This window comes from Gouania willdenowi, chromosome 15, assembly GCF_900634775.1.
Source record: "Gouania willdenowi chromosome 15, fGouWil2.1, whole genome shotgun sequence".
NCBI lineage: Eukaryota > Metazoa > Chordata > Actinopteri > Blenniiformes > Gobiesocidae > Gouania > Gouania willdenowi.
In genome coordinates, this window is record NC_041058.1 from 8,032,651 (window position 1) to 8,051,970 (window position 19,320).

The 19,320-nt window shown below is 38.3% G+C and overlaps 1 protein-coding gene across 1 annotated transcript; it reads left to right on the plus strand.

The window, feature by feature from the left end:
- Window positions 1-381: 381 nt before the first annotated feature.
- Window positions 382-19,320, plus strand: tnfaip3 (tumor necrosis factor, alpha-induced protein 3). Its single transcript, XM_028468714.1, has 9 exons — window positions 382-670; window positions 4,805-5,181; window positions 13,285-13,475; window positions 14,720-14,861; window positions 15,066-15,236; window positions 15,333-15,513; window positions 16,069-17,048; window positions 17,157-17,362; window positions 18,208-19,320. Exons 2-9 carry the CDS (start codon window positions 4,875-4,877, stop codon window positions 18,517-18,519), a joined length of 2,490 nt encoding a protein of 829 aa, XP_028324515.1. The 5' UTR covers window positions 382-670; window positions 4,805-4,874; the 3' UTR covers window positions 18,520-19,320.

Sequence of the window (19,320 nt, forward strand, 5' to 3'; positions counted from 1 at the left end):
TAAAAAAAAAACATATTCAATCACAGAAAATGATTAGAGGTTTTTTTTTTGTAATTGTCATTGAAAATACTTTTTTTATTTGAAGTAACTTTTTTTGATCGAATAATAAAGACCAAAATCTTCATCCATAGTCATCCACCCTAGCTATTACAACATTCCATCTATAGACCCGGTGTGTCTATATAGTCTAATTCACATTCGTTTTCCTTCTCCTGACTCCTTCTAGCTTGCTGTGATTATTACTGACTTTATTAGGTCATAAACACAGACTAAATCGACCTGTCTGTCTCTGTCTCTACAACAGTGACGCTCCTCTGCTCCTTTGTGTTATTCAGACATGGTGGAGCTCCCTCTAGCGGTGGATGGCTGTAAATGCCCAGATTGTGACAGAGGAAGAGGGAATGGGTGGACGGAAAGTCCCTGAGTGGAAATCCCCTTGACTTGGACTTTTCCCCTTTTTAAAAAAACTACCATCCTCCAACGAGCTCAGTGTGTTCAGAGACTCTAGTGAAGAGTGGAGGCTTCCGGCCACAGCTCAACAATCTGAAGCTGAAACGGAGGCTTGAATGGCGTCTGCGGTGAGGCTGAGTGAAGTAGCAGAGAGAGGACTAGCCTGAGTATCGGAGGCTTTGTTATTATCCTCACCCCCCCCTCCCGTCACATCTCACAGGTAAGAGCCCCGGTCCTCCCTCCCCAGGTGGACGCCATCCGGGCTGTGAACCCGATAACCCGCGCCGTCATGTTGAGGCCTTCCGTCGTGTTTGTGTGTGTGGTGGTGGTGGTGGGGGACATAGAGACATGGAGGAGGAAGCCTAGCTCACGACAGTGGCTTTGACAGCCATTGTTTACAAAGACGTCAGTAGCCCCTCCGGTGGACTGTGTAGTAGTAGTAGTAGCAGCCTCCGGGTCGGTACCCGGTCCAACGGTACATCGTTTCCAGCATGGCTGTCATTGGAATTACGTAAGGCTTTAACGTCACTAAAGTGCCCCCGTTGTTGTGTTTTTAATGTGGTGGCTCGAGCCACAGCACAGGGCATGTTCGACCTGTGCTAAGCTAACCTGGTCCAGGACTAGACTAGACTAGCACCCTTTAGCACGGCCTAGTCCTGCTGCTGCACCTGCTGCTACTTTATTAGAGTGAAAGAAAGCACAGAGGCCACACACACTATTAGTATTAGTAGTGTGTGTGTGTGTGTGACCCACGAGTTTAAAAGTCAGCCAAACTCTGTCCTACTTGCTGACAGATGTGCTGCCAAAAAGAAGAAGTAGTAGGGCTGGGCAATATTGACCAAAACTCATATCTCGATATTTTTTCTCAAAAATTGCAATATATGATATACATTTCGATATTTTTAATGAAGTGTCTAATGATATGGAAATGTTAGTTTTCCACACCTTTTCTACATAAGCGTAATGTGTCGCTCACATGGATCCTTCCTTACGCTGACGTGAGTTCTAATCCCACTTTTGTTACATATATATTTTCTATGTGAACATATTTAACGCGGCAAATTCCACTTTTAAAAATACAAAAAAATAAACATTTTAGGGTATTTCCTGGGTTAGGGTTAGGGCTAAAATAAAATGGTTAACGGGGTAGCTAAAAATAAGCATTAGGTCAAATAAAACTGACGGAACTTTAAGTCATGTGGTGCACCTATCACGTGACCTAAACTGGCCAATGAGGGGTTCTCCGTATGAATAAACTGGCAGTCGATGGTCTATTTTTAACTCAATAGTTGAACCAGAAAGACAATTCTGGGTTTAATTTGTTGATACAAAGTGACACACATGCACATTTATCAACAAACAGCTGCACAATATGTGCCACTTTTGGCTTTTTCTCCTCTGAGGGACAGCACATGTGAGTGAGTTCTGCTTTATCTGCTGTTCTGAGAAGTAGAGAAAACACAACTCCTAAAATGGGTATTTTAATACAAAATGAGCTATAAAATATATGTATCAGAAATATGGAAACATGGTAAAAACACTGTTTGATTTGTACTGTCTGATTGTATAAATAAATACAATTAAAAAAAATACATAGATATATCTCAATGTAGACGGTATTGTCATTTTATATATCGCCAAAATAGAACTCAATATATCTTGAATCACAGTATATTGCCCAGCTCTAAAAAGTAGTCATTACTCATGTTTTTTTCTTTATTTTTTACAATGAACAAATTTCATCTTCACACCCTTTAAAGCAGGGGTGTCAAAAATAATTTTAGTTCAGGGGCCAAATTCGGACCAGTTTGATCTCAAGTGGGCCACAGCATATAGGTGGGAAAACCAGTAATTTCAACATCATTGTGCCCTCGTTCCTAGGTTTCCAAAGTGGGGTACGTCAATATTAAATAGTTATAGGCAACATATACATTTCTATATCAGAAACATATAAATCTTGATATATCTTGAATCTCGATATATATTGCCCAGGTCTAATTGAAAATAGTTTTGAATTGAAGTAACTTTAACACGGCCTGGTTCTGTACCTGCTGCTACTCTACAGTGAAAGCACAAGAGGCCACACACACTAAAAGTTGTGCGTGTGTGTGTGACCCATGAGTCAGCCACACTCTGTCCCACTGCTGACAGATGTGCTGCCAAGAAGAAGAAGTCATTACTTGTTGTTTTTTAAAAAAATTTTTATGATGAACAAACTTCATCTTCATCCACTTTAAAATATTTAAATCCAATACTACGGAAATCAACTTTAAATATGAACATCAAATCTTTAACTTCACCCTAAAAAGTAGAGCTGGGCGACACAGCGAGATTCAGCATATATCGAGTTTTCTATTTTGGGCTAGGGCTGGGCGATATTGACCAAAACTCGCATCTCGATTATTATTTTTTTAAAAGTGGGGATTAGCGATATTAATCTCAATATTTTTAACTCAATATATTCTTACCAGAAAGACAATTCTGGGGTTAAACTTAATGATGCAAAATGCCACACAGACTGCCATATTTATTAACAAACAGCTGTACAATATGTTCCACTTCTGGCTTATTCCCATATAAGGGACAGCACGTGTGAGTGAGTTCTGTATGTGTAGCTTATTTAGCGGAAGGTCTGGGTTAGAACGCACTCATCAGCAATCTACCAAATTGTGCTTGTCATGCTGTTCTGAGAAGTAACCAAAGCCGCGACTCCAAATAACAAGTATTTTAAAACAAAATAAGATATAGAAAAAAATGTATATCTCAGAAATGTGTTTAAATTGTAAAGGTTTTGCTTTGTTGGATCTAATAACAAAGAGTTAAAGTAAACATCAAATTTCCCAGTTAAAGTTTAAATTTCCAGTTTTATTTAAGGCTGCATGGAATTCTAAAAAAAAAAAAACTAAAAAAAAAATAGATAAATTGCGTCATTGTTGTACTATATGCATGCGCTCACTTTCAATTTATTTTGTTATTTACAGGAAACTGTCCGGCCACCACTGCTGTTTCAAAAATGTCTTTATTGTAAAAAGACACTAAATCTATTCAAATTAAAATAGTTTTAAATATTTTGTAGTCCTGTATAAACATTTCGAAGCATTTCTATTTTATTTACATTATGATATTCATGCAAACTTGGTCCGATGACGCCCATTTTACAAAATAATATAATAACTGTGAAAAACCCAAATACGTTTGTTTTTGGAGGTTTCTCCTCACTTCACTGTGGTTATAACTTCAAGTAGACTTTGAAAAGAAGCAAAAATGATTTTGGGTCAAAGACTTACAGTTACAGAAGTTTTGCCACACATTAAAAAATTGATTAATTTTAGATGATTTAGTGTGTTTTAAATGAGCTAATCTTAAATGATAGTATATGACTTTGATTTAGTTTTGGGGAAACACCAGTGAACTGTTGTGGGGACAGTGGCCCCGTGTTACTGGGTGAATCTCTTTGAAAGCATCAACACAAGGAGGATTTAAAAAGCAAGTAAGGACACAAAGGGGCCTTTTATGGTCTTTTTCTTCAGTAAATAATCCTGTGTGATGGGTGCTTTCCAGAAGTCTGTAAACCAAGCACTGTCTTGAGCTTCAATTAATAAGAAAAGGGAATCTCCACTGAAAATTTCCCACCATCTGCTCTGATGTAAACTTCTGTGAGTTAACACACCAGCTTTGGTCAATGACTACATTTCTATTACAATTAATCACAATAACTGAGCCTGAAATAAATAACCTAATAACAGTTAACCTTCCTCTTGTGTTAGCTTTCTGTTAGCATGTGTTATGATAACACGTCCTAAATCAGCTGTAAAATACACTAAAAACTAATATTTATAATTTCATTTCTTTCCAGTCTATTGGTTACATTGTTAGGCTTCCTAATCAATGAAAATTTTGCATTAACCTAGCATTAGCCTAGCAATAGCATTAGCACTAATCTTGTATTAGCATATGCTCAGCATTAGCCTGGTCTTACTGCATCCTCACAAATAAAGTCCTTAGCTTAGCATTAGCTTAGCATAAGCTTAGCATCAACCTAACATTAGCGTTGGCATCAACCTAGCAGTTCCTAACATTAGTATTAGCCTAACATTAGCATTAGCAGTATAATTAGCCTAGCACTAGCAATAGCATTATCCTAGCATTAGCACTAACCTAGTATTAGCAATAGTTTAAAATTAGCCTAGCATTAGCATAGTCTTACTGCATCCACACAAATAAAGTTAAACGATTACAAAAGTGAGGATGCCTCACTAATATGCCATAATTGTAATTAATTGTTAATTACACAATTACAATTATGATTGAGCCCAACCCTGTAACACACCCTCTTCTTACTCTCTTCCTTCAGTTTCCACGTTGGTCCGTCACCAGTGGTCTACACCTCCTCCCCCTCCCAACGGCCTCGCCACCCGTCCACCATGTCCCAGGGTCAGAACTTCCTCCCCAAGTTCCTGTTCGTCTCCAACCTGCTGAAGGCGGTGAAGATTCGCCAGCGGGTGCCCAACGACGTGGTGAAACCCGTGGCGAGCGGGGGTCTCATGCACCACCTGCGGGGGATGCATCGCTACACGTTGGAGATGATCGCCATGAACCACTTCCCCCAGGCCTTCAGGGAGGTGGTGCAGGCCGCCATCCTGGACCGAGCCATGCAGGCCTCGCTGGAGCAGGAGAAGAAGCTCAACTGGTGTCGGGAGTTGAAGAAGATGGTGCCTTTACGCACCAACGGTAAGAAGTGGAACACCCAACATAGATGTTTTACACCATGCCTTTCATTTGTTTCTTTTGCGTTTGTTTACTTATTTGCAAATCAAGCACGCCTTCATTTAATCCAGTGTTATTCCACCTTGGGGTCATGACCGCATGAAGGTTTGCCTGGAATTGAAATGGGGTCACCTGAAATGTCTAGTAATTGATTAAAAAAAGTTACTAATTAATTAAAAATAATTTTTATTATTTTTAAAATCAAAAAACAACACACAATCTTAAACAACTATATTCTGTATTTTCAAATTCTCAAATATAAATCTAAAATATTATATATATATATAATGTAGTAAATAAAATATTATAATAGAATATTGAATAGAGTAAACCTTTATTGAGCCCCATAGGGGGAATTCACACGTTGCAGCAAAACCGAAAGTAAATAAGAACAAAAATAAAATAAAATAAAAAATAAAAACAAAACAACAACGGTATATAATATGTAGTATGATGAATGCCCCAGACTTCACGGCAAACTTATAATATATATATATATATATATATATATATAAAATCTTATAATAAAGTGCAATATAAATATATATTTTTTAAATCACTAATCCTGGCTACTCTATAACACAGTATAACAAGCATGATCAAAAACTAATTTAACAAGGAAAAATTAAGTCTTTGTGATATTATTAAAATGGGGTTACAATCCAAAAAAGGCTGGTAATCACCATTTATATAATCTTTTTACCATTATTTTTAGATTTCAAGATCCAAACTGAACACCATCACTCCTGGGGATTACGTTTAGCATTTTTTTTTTTGCTTTCTGTTACTAAAAGCTGTGTGGTTATTTTTATTTGTTTGCTATGAGTCAGCACTTTTTGACTTGTAAAACAAGTTTACTGCAAATGATGTAAAAAAAAAAAAAAAAAAAGGACAGGTTCTTCTTTCCGTTTCACCTATGAAACCCACTCAGAAATCCCACTGCTAAGTCACATTAACCACATGAATGTTGAAATGCAGAACGATTCAGACAGATATGTGATCAGGGCTCAATGCCGGGGATTTCACACATGACTTAAACATCACAGGATGTTTTAAACACATGATGTTGTTTACTGCTTTAGGGGGTTGTCCTCTTTGTTTTCTTTGTGCATGTGTGTGTGTCTGTATTTCATTGACACACATGTGGCAGATTAGTAGATCTATTTGAGGGTGGATGAATGCAATGATATAGAATAAATAATGTATAAAAAATAAATAATAAAATAAATGTAGAATGATAAAAACCAAAAAATGTGCCCAATTTATTGGCGTAATACCAATGATGTTTGGAAGGGGACAGCTTTTCTTAGAAATCGTTTAAGATAGGATAACCAAGTTTGGGGTGTGGCTTCAGGGTATCAATACCTTGATGGAGTTCGAAAATGAGAAGCGTGCAATTATTGCACTTCTGTTTTTTTTTTTTTTTTTTACTTCGTTCAAGGTATTTTCAAAGGGGACAGCTTTTCTTAGAAACCATTTAAGATAGTAATTTTATATTCTGATGTGGTAATATTTTCTTATGTGTACGTCTAAGTTCTTAGATTTAGGACATTTAGGAAACGGTTGAGTTATAATGACAACCAATCTGGCGGGGGATGTTCTTGTTATTATTTGATTGAAATTGTACTCAAGTACAAGTCAGTCATACATAAAATACTCAAGTACATGTAAAAAGTAGCTCAATTAAATAGTACTCAAAGTAAAAGTTACTAGTTACTTTCACCCCCCACCTTTATGTTTGGTAATAAATCTTGCCATGGTTCCTTTGCGTACAGTAAATATCTCATGTATAAAATTAAAAAGGAAGAGACTAAATCTTGCACAGTTGGAACTAAATGTATTTTCCTCAAAGGCATCTGTATAAAATCAAATATTTTTTCAAAATGTAGTATAGTATAGCTACATTTATGAACTCTGAAATACTGCAATGTGCGTAACATTGTAACAGGTAGAAACCCCAACCTGAGCCAAAGAAATAAATATTCAGAAAAAATAATAATTTACTGAGTAACAGTAGGGTGTAGAAATGTAACAAATTACTTTACTACTTTTAAAACATACTTAAGTACAAGTAAAATTACTGATTTAGGAATATACTCAAAGAAGTAGCTCAACTACAGTCACATGAGTAGTTGTAATTCATTACTTTCACCTCTGAAATTGAAAATTAAATTATGTGTTTTGTTTCAAACCTGTATTTTTTCCAGGAAAATAAATCATTGTCTTTTAATTCCTTTGAATTTTTAATTATATTCTTATTGAAAAGAGAAAAAAAGTAACAATAACATTGAAAATGTGTTATATTGGACATATGGAAGTCCTTTTTTCCCCCACCCCCAAATACAAACAAAGGAAGAACATCTGTACTGTGTGCTTACATTTATAGATATTTTAAATATGTGGTTTTCAGATGAATAAGGAACCTGAGCTTGAATTTCACTCCCCTTGCTGTATGTTTTTGTAAATATTACAACTTTTCTTCTGGTACCCGACCATGAATAATGGCTGAAGACGGTTTGATGGATGCATACTAGTTCCTCTTAGGAAAGACCCCTTCATTTAGAAGATGACAAATTCTCCTGACTTGTGTTGCCGCCGGTAACCTGGACGGAAATTCCAGGCTTACAGGCAGTTGCTGACGTCATGATGAGACAGAATTTAAAGTCAGTGCGGTGCGTCTAACTGAGAAGGACACAGAAGTGACATTGAGCAGAGGTCAGGGTAACCCACTAGCACACACACACATACACAGATGAAGATATACGAGAAAGAAAATGACTGCTCCTGAGTCATAAGAGCAGCACAAAAACACACACGCACACAACCGTTATGACGGCGTGGCCACAAAAATGTTATCTTGTATAGTCAGAATTTAGAATAATGACAATCTGAGCATTATTACAGGAAAGGAAAAATGGTTTTTGGTTTAGTTTTCTCTCATTTTGAGTGCATGCATATTTTTTTTAAATTAATTTTGTGATTTTACTCTTGTCTTTGTGTGTTTGTTGAGTCATTTTCATTTGTTTTTATTGTTGTTTTGTTTATTTTTCTCTCCTTTTGTCTGTTTATTGTTGTTTTGTTTATTTTTATCTCCTTTTGTCTGTTTATTGTTGTTTTGTTCTTTTTTTAAAGAGTCATGTAGTATGTTTTTGGAGTCATTGTGTAGTTTTGTGTTCATAATGTGTGTGTTTAAAACTCGTTTAGTTTTTTTGGTCTTGTATTTTTGTGGTCATTGTGTGTTTTGGGGTCATTTTTGAGTATTTCCGGTGTTGTTTTGCATATTTTTCTATCATTTTCAATATTTTTGTTGTCATAATGTGTGTTTTGGGGAGTAATTTTGTGTATTGTAACAGTTGTTTTGTGTATTTGTCATTTATTGCGTTTACCTTAGGGCTACACAAAATTAGAGCAGGGGCCGTCAGTTGCCCACGTCTGGCCTAGATCATTGGTTGTGTGATACTGAAGATCCAGATAAGGGTGTTGCTGCAGAAACTTGTCAAATGTTCTCAACGTATCAGCTTTTTTCACCCACTGAAGAAAGAAACCATTTGAACTCAGTGCGTCTTTTGTCTTGAACGTCTTAAACACATCCAGGCTTTTTTTTTTCTCCTGAAACAGCATCTCATGTCTGTCATGTGTCCCCATTAGACCGGATCTGTTCATGTACAACACACAGACAAGGAAGCACAAATACATCCCTGCAATGTTTTGTTTATTAGGTACAAAATATAGTTTTATTTTGGAGCATCTGGGAGCAAAATGGGTGAAAAAGACAATTCAGACAGACTTATCTTGTTAGATGACGTTCCCTTGACAGCTGGCAGGAAAAAACCAAAAAAAAAGAGTAGGATGGGAGGATGACAAGCAAACAGCACAAACTTTGAGACTCATTTGTGAATTTTGAACTGTCACATAGATAAAGGTCACATAGGAAAAAAAAAAAGGTTAAGCTTTGCTGTGTTTTCAGGAAATGTTCCAGCTGGCCACAAAGAAAGTGTCTATATTTAGACTGATGGGATGCCTTTTATCTTTTATCATCATCCATCTCAGTACAGGGTCTAAAGTCAGTGTGTTGATCTGTAAACAGGGTAGTGATTACAGTATAGTGAAGCTAATGCTAAAGCTAGCAAAGCAAAGAGCCAGTGTGGCCTGCTGCCACTAATGTACAAGTGACTGTAATAAGTCTGTGAGAACAACTAACCTGTGCCATGTTAAAGGGGCAGTGTTATGAAAAAAATCACTTTATTATAATGGTTTTGCTCCAGTGATATACATCCCTTTAGCCTCATTCAGAGGGCCAAAATTAAAAAAGTTATGTTTCCTCACTCCCTTGATGTTCCACATTTTGTAAAAAGTCAGCTCTAAACGGGCAGGTTGGATTTTTCTTGCGTTGTGACATCACTTAGTGGAGACTCCTCCTCCTGACAATCCTGGCTCCTCCTACCCTATAAGAATGTGACCTCCTCACTCTCAAACTACCTCACAGGTAAAACACACTGCAGTTTAACATAGAATAGACATTATACTTTGTCATAGTTGTAAAGCTGCTACATACACAAAATGTGTTCTCTGCATTTAACCCCTCCTTGAGGAGAAGTGGGCAGCACCCAGGGAGCAGTTAGGGTCAATATAAGTGACTGATCAACATCCCACAGTGATGGACCAGATTAGAACCAGTGAGCCTACCATTACAAGCCTGCTCCCTTAACCGCTAGTCCCTTTATCCACAGATAATGTTTATGTTCAGTATCTAGATAATCTGAAGCTCAGCGTGATCGCTCACAATCAGTTCCATTTTTAGTAGCCGTTACACCGCCTCGTATCGTCTTTGACATGATCTGACGTGTTTGTGACCCAATGGGACGCAACGCTCAGACAAAACAGTGAACTATCGTCTTAAATGGACTACTTCTGTGGTCAGAATATGTTGGAATGACAAGAAAGCAACGTAGCGGCTCTGGTGAGTGTTTGAAACAGCTGCTGCTGTGATAAACACACCATGGAGCAGCATTTTTGTCGGACTCACAATCACAATAACCGCTTATATAGCCATGTTTTACTGTAATGTGCAGTTTTTTGGCTTAAAACAATAACAGGTGTGTGGATAGCAAAAGAAAGTGATCACGCCCTCATAGCGAGCCATGAAGTCTGCGTCTATAGACATTCCCACTCATGCATATGCATGATTAAACTGCCTGTTTTTGGAAGAGTCATGAAAGTCACTTTTTAGAGGGCTAAGACTCCAGAAAACAGGAAAATAAACCTCAAATACTATGTTGTTGGGGTTCTTAGAACAAATGGAGATGGGTGAAAAAAAGTTTTTCAAATTTTACACATGCTCATCTTTATTATTTCTGTAGAATGTTTGACTTTTAGGAGCTTTTATCCTGTAAGCTGTTGCAAGTTATTTTTTAGATTCATATTTTTACATTTAAATATCCAACAAAGTTGTTGCATTTGGACATTTTTTTCTTTTTGCATTGGAAGGAAACTTATTGGTAGTTTAAAAAGTTTTTTTAGTTTGTCCTGTAGATTAATATTTTATAATCTACCTAAACCTTGGGATTTTCATTTTTTTTTTTTTTGTAAAACCAAAATGCTGCGGTGTGCTTTATTTTTAGACAAAGAGCTTCAAACAGGTCTGCAGTGTAACCTGTCGGACAAGATTAGTTTGTTTTTAAGATGTGAAAAATGAAAGACTAAAGGAAGTGACATAATTTAGTGTTTTGGACAGCAATGCTGTAAACTTTCTTTTATATTTGAGGTAACGACCTCATGTGCAGTTAAAACAACAAATTTGTATTGTTTCACCATTGTTCAAAATAAATAAGATTGGAAGATTTAAGGTGTATGCTGTCAGGCTTCTTAAAGATTGAAAAGGCTTTTTTTTCCTTTTTTTTTTCTAGAAAACAGCATTTTATTTTACAGTTGATAGAATGATGCAACTCTACTGAAATGCGACAACAACCACCAGCCATTATGAACCAATAACTGTGCAGTTATTTTTTTGTGGGGGTTTTTTTTTTGGGTTTTTTTTTTTTTTTTTTGCTTCATGTACAGCTTTATCTCATGTTACGGTCATCCAAGCACCGTGGAAAATGCTGTTTTGAGTAATCTGATCGTAGCCCAGCCTCTGATGCTTAAAGCTCAAGGCAAAGCACATTTAAGATTGTACGCTTTGACGGTTTGCCTCATCTAAGATTAAGTTTATATGGAAAAGTTTGCGCCACTAAGAACATTTGATGTAAAAAAAAAAAAAAAAGTTATCTGTTTTGACTTAATCCTAAGGTGGGGCGTGACAAACAGGAGGGTGTTTTTATTCATGCCAATGTTCGAAAACACCTTTCTTTATCGACAATAAAGATCATTAGCACTAAACAAAAAACGCCTACACACAAAGAAAGTAATAATGATTAGCCTAAACATTAAAGGACTCCATTAGATATGCGACCAGGAACAAAATGTAACGTGGAACTAAAGTGCAAAAATAATGATTTACATCGGCATGTGAAGTGCAGCGAAACAATAAACAAAATTACTGACTTAAAAAAAGCTTTTTGGCACAGAATATTTTGTTATTTCCTGCATTTTTGACTACTGCACTTTTACACTTTTACTTGTACCGATTTTCTTAGTTTAGTTTTTGATTTTTGATTTATTATGAAATATTTTACTTGTTCCCTGTTAGTTTAATACATTTGAAAATGTGTTTTTTGGGCGCAGGGTGAGGGTTGAAAGTTCAGCTTCGTTCAAAATAAGGAATACCCAAAAAAGTTGGAGAAAGGTAGTCAAATCACTGCATGCAATGTATTTCTGGATGTTTTTACCCAACAGGCCAAATGTTATCAAAGTGCTTGTTTTATCACAGCTTTCATCAAGTGTTGATAGCAGAGCTTAAAACTAATCTAACCCTTCCATCCTGTCCTAGTCGTGCCCCGTTTGGAAAGTACAGGAGCTGCTCAGAAGCACTGATGTGATGCATTGGGATCATAGCGAGGAAACACAAACACACACACACACGCACTCACACAAAGCAGAAGTCAGCGCTGGGAAATTCCTGTATTTCACATGGCAACAGGGTTATTCAGAGTTATCAACACAAACTCTCCCATTTTGCACAAAGAAAAATAGCTGGCACTTTTCAGACACTGAAAAGTGTCTGAAAGCAGGGGTGTCTAACTCATTTGTGTGAAAGAGAGCAGGGGTGTCTAACTCATTTTAGTTCAGGGGGCAAATACGGAGCAGTTTATCTTGAGTGGGCCACAGATTTTAGGCAAGAAAATTAGGAATTCAATCATTTTTGTGCTGTAGTTTGCTCTTCTGCTTATAAAAAATGATCAAATATTTACAGCATTGATAATATCAAAGCAATAAGTGACACATATCTGTCCCTGCAGGATCTTCACTTGACATTTTTTAGATTTTGTGAACCCATTTTTTGTAATTTGGGGACATTTTGTGAAATAATTTGAAGAAAATTGCAGGATTTTGGAAAAATTGAGAGTTCTTTTAACAATTTGGGATAAAAAATGACTGCCATCATGGGATAAATGTGAACCCTGCTAATACTGTGGAGATTCATTGAATTTGTGAATTATTTTGGAGATATCTAGTTGAAATATCTACAACTGAATTAATTGGTAATTTACACAATGATTCATTCTCGTGCAGGCCGTAATGTATGCTTTAAATGGCCAGATTTGGCCCCCGGGCCTTGAGTTTGACACAATGTGCCTGAGAGGAAAATCCCTTTAGGTAATGCAAACTGTCCATCTTGACCTAAGATTTATCTCCTGAACACATTTTAGACTATATTTCACCACCTGAGTAAATATATTGAGTGTCATCTGTTGTATGTGTGCACAGTTACACACTGATTCGATAGTGTGAAAGCCGCTCTGACACGCCTGGAAATCCCCAGACTTTTGTTTAACCTTTGCACGAGCACACAGTAATTGCCTGTTGTTGCACATAGGAAAAAGTATATCTGGGCGTGCACGGTTGAAAAACTTCTTTAAAACTCAAAGAATGTGCACTAACATGTGTGTTTGCTCTGTGTATTCACAGGCGACGGGAACTGTTTGCTGCACGCAGCCTCTCAGTACATGCTCGGTGTGCAGGACACGGACCTGGTGTTGAGAAAAGCTCTGCACGGTGTTATGAAAGAAACCGACACTGGTGTATTTAAAGCTCGCTTTCAGGCAGAGCTGCTCCAGTCCCAAGAGTTCACCCAAACTGGTCTACGATACACCACCATGGTATGAACGTTAAACTGGATTCATGTTAGACACAGTTTACAATGGTGTGAATAGAGGTGCATTGCACAAAATCAATTACTTAGTTGAAATAATATTCAAACTCTTTTAAAAAAAAAAAAAAAAAAAAAATGTAATAATTACTTTGAAATTTCAACTAATTGCATTTGTTGCGACTGGTAGAAATGGGTAAATTTGGGTTCAAACCATCACATGGTATATACCAGTAGCTGGTAAAAGTTCTCTTTACAAATAGTTGATGCAACTTGATCGGAATTTTTCTGTTGCAACATCTTCAGTCTCGTAGACGATAAAAGAACATTTACGGGCCGGAACATTTCTGGTAAATTTCCAAAGGAACTTAAGCAATATTAATTTTCCATGGGAATTCTTTATTCAAAAATTAACCGGAAATTGAGAGCAGTTTTAAATAACTGATGCTGATGGTAAAAAATATATTCTCCGAACTATTTTTACTATCCCTGTTAGCAAACTTTCAATTTTGAAAATTTCTTGTTAACTCCCATGGAACGTTTCCAGCTTTGAAAATTCCCAGAATTTTGCAACTGTAGTTGAAATGTGATGATTTTAAAAAAAATTGTATTATTACCATAAATGGTATTATAACAGAATTTTTCCACCACTTTGTAACTCTACTGAAGAAGAGATCACTTCCTGGTTAATATTACTGTCAATTTGCTGGGAAAGATGGGAAGAGTAGTAGCGTTAAAGTCTCTCAGAAGGTCTGGTGATAAATGGACTTTTCTGACTATTCATTCCCCTTTTTTGTCATTAAAAAATCCCTATAGACTTATAATAATAATAAGATAAAAAAACTACAACACTGCAATATTTACATTTAAAATACAGACTCTGCACTCTGTAATATATTTATTTAGTTCGCCTTTGGTGAATTTTAAGTTCTTGGGTAAATAAAAGAAAAAAAATTTTTAGTGTAATTTTTATTGAAAGCTTCATTTTGCCCTGTAAATTGTACACATATTGTTTGTTTAAAAGTAGTGTAATTTTTTTTTTTTTTTCCCTAACATGATAAATAATTGTGATTATAATCCTGATTACAATATTGATCAAAATAATCGTAATTATCTTTTTGGCTATAATTGTGCAGCCCTAACACTTACTATTAGTAGTCAATGGCAATGATCCTATTCAAGTTTATTGTCTTTTTATTGTTAAACTTGTGTGTGTGTGTTTGTGTGTGTGCGTGCGTGTTTGTGTTGATTTAGAACTGGGAAGAAGAGTGGGAAAAGATCGTAAAGATGGCATCTCCAGTCTCCAGCAGCAACGGCCTCCAGTTTGATTCTTTGGAGGACATTCACATCTTCGTCCTCTCCAACATTCTGCGCAGACCTATCATTGTTATTGCAGGTATTATTAAGTTGTATTAACATAATACTCGTCTATAGTTTATAGTTAATTATCAAAGACTTGGTGGTCAGATCAACACATTTCTGAATGAAACAATCAGTAAAAACAAAAAAACCCCCCAGAAAACATCATGTCTTGTGTTAGTTGTTTAATAGTCCTAATAGTTTATTTGGATCAGTAACATTTGAACTGTTCTTCCAACAGACCAGGTGGTTAGGAGTATGAAATCTGGCTCCTCCATCTCTCCTCTGAATGTGGGTGGGATCTATTTACCGCTACATTGGCCACCCACAGAGTCCTACAAATATCCAATAGTACTTGGCTATGACTCCCAGCACTTTGCACCTCTCATCACCATCAAAGACAGTGGTCCAGGTGGGAAGAAACACTGATATTCAAAGGTTTTTCTATTTGTTTGAATGTATGTATCTGTATTTTTTTTGATCCAACGTCTTAATTTATAAATTCCAGAGATTCGAGCGGTGCCCCTGATTAATCCAAGACGGGTGGGTTTTGAAGAGCTGAAGGTTCACTTCCTGATGGAGAAGGAGCTGCCCCAGAAGGAGAGGCTTCTGGAAGACTACCTGCACCTGATAGAGATCCCCGTTATAGACCTCGGCCATGACACCACACGAATAATGAAAGCTGCAAGGTACAACATTAGGAACTCCAAATTTAGAATGAAATGTTAACAGCGAGGCTGGGCGATAGACCTTTCATATCATTCGATATCAAGAACTGTTGATTCATTTTTATTTTATTTTTTTTACCTATTTAAAATAATGACCAGAAGAAAAAAGGCCAAATGTAAACTTTAAAAGTAATCTTTAACATTTAAAAAGAGGTCAACATAACTATGGAAAAAACAAACAAAAAAAAAAATTTAAAAATAAACTGTTCAGTGTACAAATAGATATTAAATAAATGCTTAAACAAAATGTAAATAATGTATTATTTTGTAAATAATAAATCGGTGCACATCTGAGGTAGAACTAATATCTCAAATTATCAAACATTCCATCGCACATATGTTCTTTGATATTGATTACATCTCTATAGCGATATATATCACTATTGTTTTATTGCTCAGGCCTAATCTTAAGAGTTTTCTTTGTTGATCGACTCACACATTGAATCACTTGTTGCAATAGTTTTGTTATCATCTAATTTTTAAACTCTAGATGCCCATTGTCATCTGTGTTCTCAGGTTGGACGAGGGGAACCTTCCTGAGGATATGAACCTGATGGAGGACTACCTACAGCTGGTCAACCACGAGTACCAGCGCTGGCAGGAAGACAAAGAGCAGGCGTGGGCGGCCCAACCACAGCGCCCCCCACCTTTCTCCGTCTCCCAGCTTTCCCTCATTGAGATCCGCTGTGCCACACCAAGATGTACCTTTTACGTGTCTGTGGACACGCAGCCTCATTGCCACGAATGCTTTGAGAAGCGACAGGCCACCACTGGTGGGCGAGCAAGGATAGAAGGGGTGGTTCAGACAAATGGAGGGTGTGTGCAAGGAGGGTCAGAGTCTGAGGTGGGCTCCAGGGGAGGTCGAAGCAGCAGCCCCCCTTGCTCTTCATCAGGAAGAGGGGTGGTGTTATCCAGTCCTCGCTCGGCCCCGCCCACAGCACCGAGCCTCAGCCTATACAGTGAAACACACGCCATGAAGTGCAAGTCGCCCGGATGCCTCTTCACCCTCAGCGTGGAGCACGATGGACTCTGTGAACGCTGCTTTAACTCCAGACAAAACCATGGACCTCCTGGAGCTGGAACAGCTGCAACTGGACTCCCAGGGCCTACTGGGGGGCCTGTAGTTCCCCTCCCAGCCCAGGGCTCTGGCTGGACCCAGTGGGGCAACCGTGAGTCAGAGACTGAGCGATGCAGCGTGTGCAGACAAGAGGCGTTTAGGATATTCAACGGCTTGTGTCCGCCCTGCATGCAGAGACAGCAGGCCCCAGAGAACGGAGACCCCCAGCAGAGCAACCCCAGAACTGAGGCCTCGTCTTCAGCCTGGACCCAGGCTAGGGACTCTGAACGTCCATGTCTAACCCTAACCCCAGGGCACACATCTGCCTGGCAGACACCGCTGGCACGTCCTTGTAAACGATCCGGCTGCCAGTTCTTTGGAACTCCAGAGAAGTTGGGTTTCTGCACAATCTGCTACGTAGACTATCAGACCAATCACCGTAAGTCCTCAGAGCAGTTTATGTAGAGCTGGTGTGATGTCATGCACCTAATTGTATTATGAACCTCAAATATTGTGCATTGATCGTGACGCTCATTGCGTCTTTCAGACCTGACTCCGCCCCCTGCCGCTGTCCAGAGCCGACATGGTGTGGAAGGTGGTTTCCAGAATGCCACACGGTGTCGTGGGCCGGGTTGTGGTGCGGTGGGCAAGGCCATGCTGGAGGGCTACTGCGATAAATGCTACGTCAAAGAACAGAGTACACGGCTCAACCAAGCGGCAAACCGAACCCAGCACTCCCCTCCCCCAGTCATGGTGTGTGTCTGACACTAACTCTGCACTTTGTTGTACTGGTAGTGTTTGATGTATAATCATTGTTGAAGCAATGATTCATGTTCTTAGTGATATCTTTAGACTAGGGGTTCTCAACCTTGGGGTCGGGACACCATTTGGAATAATTTTGAACAAATTGAGCCACTTTTTACTTATTTTTAAACCTTTTTCTGCAACTACACCAAACTCGCCATATTTTAATTTATTTTCAAAACTTTTTCTTGCCATATTTTTGATCCTTTAATGCATTGTTGCTACATTACTACCATTTCTGCCACTTTTCCATCAAATTTCAATGCCTTTCATGCTTATTTTTCCCACTTTCAAGGCATTTTCGGCACTTGTAAACCGTTTCCACCACTTTTACCTCTTTTCACCATATTTCATGCTTATTTTTTGCCAATGTAACCATATTCACCATTTTTCATGCCCATTATTTGCCAGTTTAAACTAATTATTCCTACTTTTTCTGCCACTTTTAAGCAAATATTGACACTTTGAACCCTTTTTACCACTTTTTCTGTTTGTTTTCTGCCACTATAATTTGCAACTTTTAACCAATTCCTGTGGTTTTTAAGATCCCATTTCACCACATTTTCTGGATAACAGTATTACAATATTATTCAGATAAATAAATGTGGGGGTCCCCAGTCTCTGGCACCTTTATTTTGGGGGTCGCGGGCTGAAAAGGTTGAGAACCACTGCTTTAGACGGTAGTACCAAAAGGAGATGAACTTTTTAGAAACCATACTTTTCTATGGTTAACTAATCAACTTCTTTTGCTTTTCTTTTTCTTTTTCTCCTGAAACCCCATTCTATGCAAAAAGCGTGACCGAGCCACCAAACCCAGATCTACGCAGCAATCCCAGACCCAGACGCAAACGCAGACGCAAACGCAAACTCAGACTCAGACTCAGTGCCGGCGGAGTGGTTGCAGTAACGTGTCCCCGGGTTGCACGGACCTCTGTCCAGAGTGCCACACGCGTGGCCAGGGACGGGAGGCGGGCCGGCGGGCGCAGGCGCCCAAAGAGAAGTCGAAGCAGCGGTGCCGAACGCAGGGCTGTGACCACTACGCCAATCAAGAGAAACAGGGCTACTGTAACGAATGCGACCACTTCAAACAGATCTACCGCGGCTGATCACATCACGCTAGCCACAAAGCAACAATGTCGACGCATCGCAAAAGCACGCCAGAGCCGCCCCGCTGTGGGCACCACATGCCAGTCAATGCACCTCTGATACTAACTAACCAACTAACTAACTAGCTAGTGATTTACTAGTAACCTTATGGCCTGAAAATCAAACCCCCCATGTAGAATGTGAAGAGAGAATGTTTGTACGTGGAGGGGTGGTGTGTGTGTAAGTGTGTGTGAGATTACAGTTGACATGGCCTCCAGAATACCTCTTTGTGCAATTACTAACATCTGATGTGCCCAGTGCACTTACACGCTGAGAGGTTGGGCTTCATGTCAGAGCTACTGACTTCACTCTTATGTACAATATGTATTTAGAGGTACACAGTGAATCATACCAGGACAAAATGATTGTACGTTGACATAAGAAGCATCTGACATTGCTTTCTAAACCACAGCCAAGGATTTACACCCCCCTTTTCTGTCAGTCTGTCCATCGGTTTCTATCCATCTGTGTATCTGTCCGACTGTCTCCTGAATATTGCTCAGGAGGAGCAGAAGTTAGCCAATCTCGGCCAAAGTAAGACAAGTGCTTAAAACTGAGTCAAAGGATTTTCGCTAACACTTGAATTTTTATACATATAAGGTTGACATTACACTGTTATTATCTGTCATGAAGTGCTAAATTATGACATCTTTGGAGCTATGTTGGCATATTTTGGGTTAGGTGGAGGGATCTAGTGGTGTTAGAGGGTTAGAGTCAATTACATATTTCAGTTACAATTACGTTTTCAATTACCCATGTTC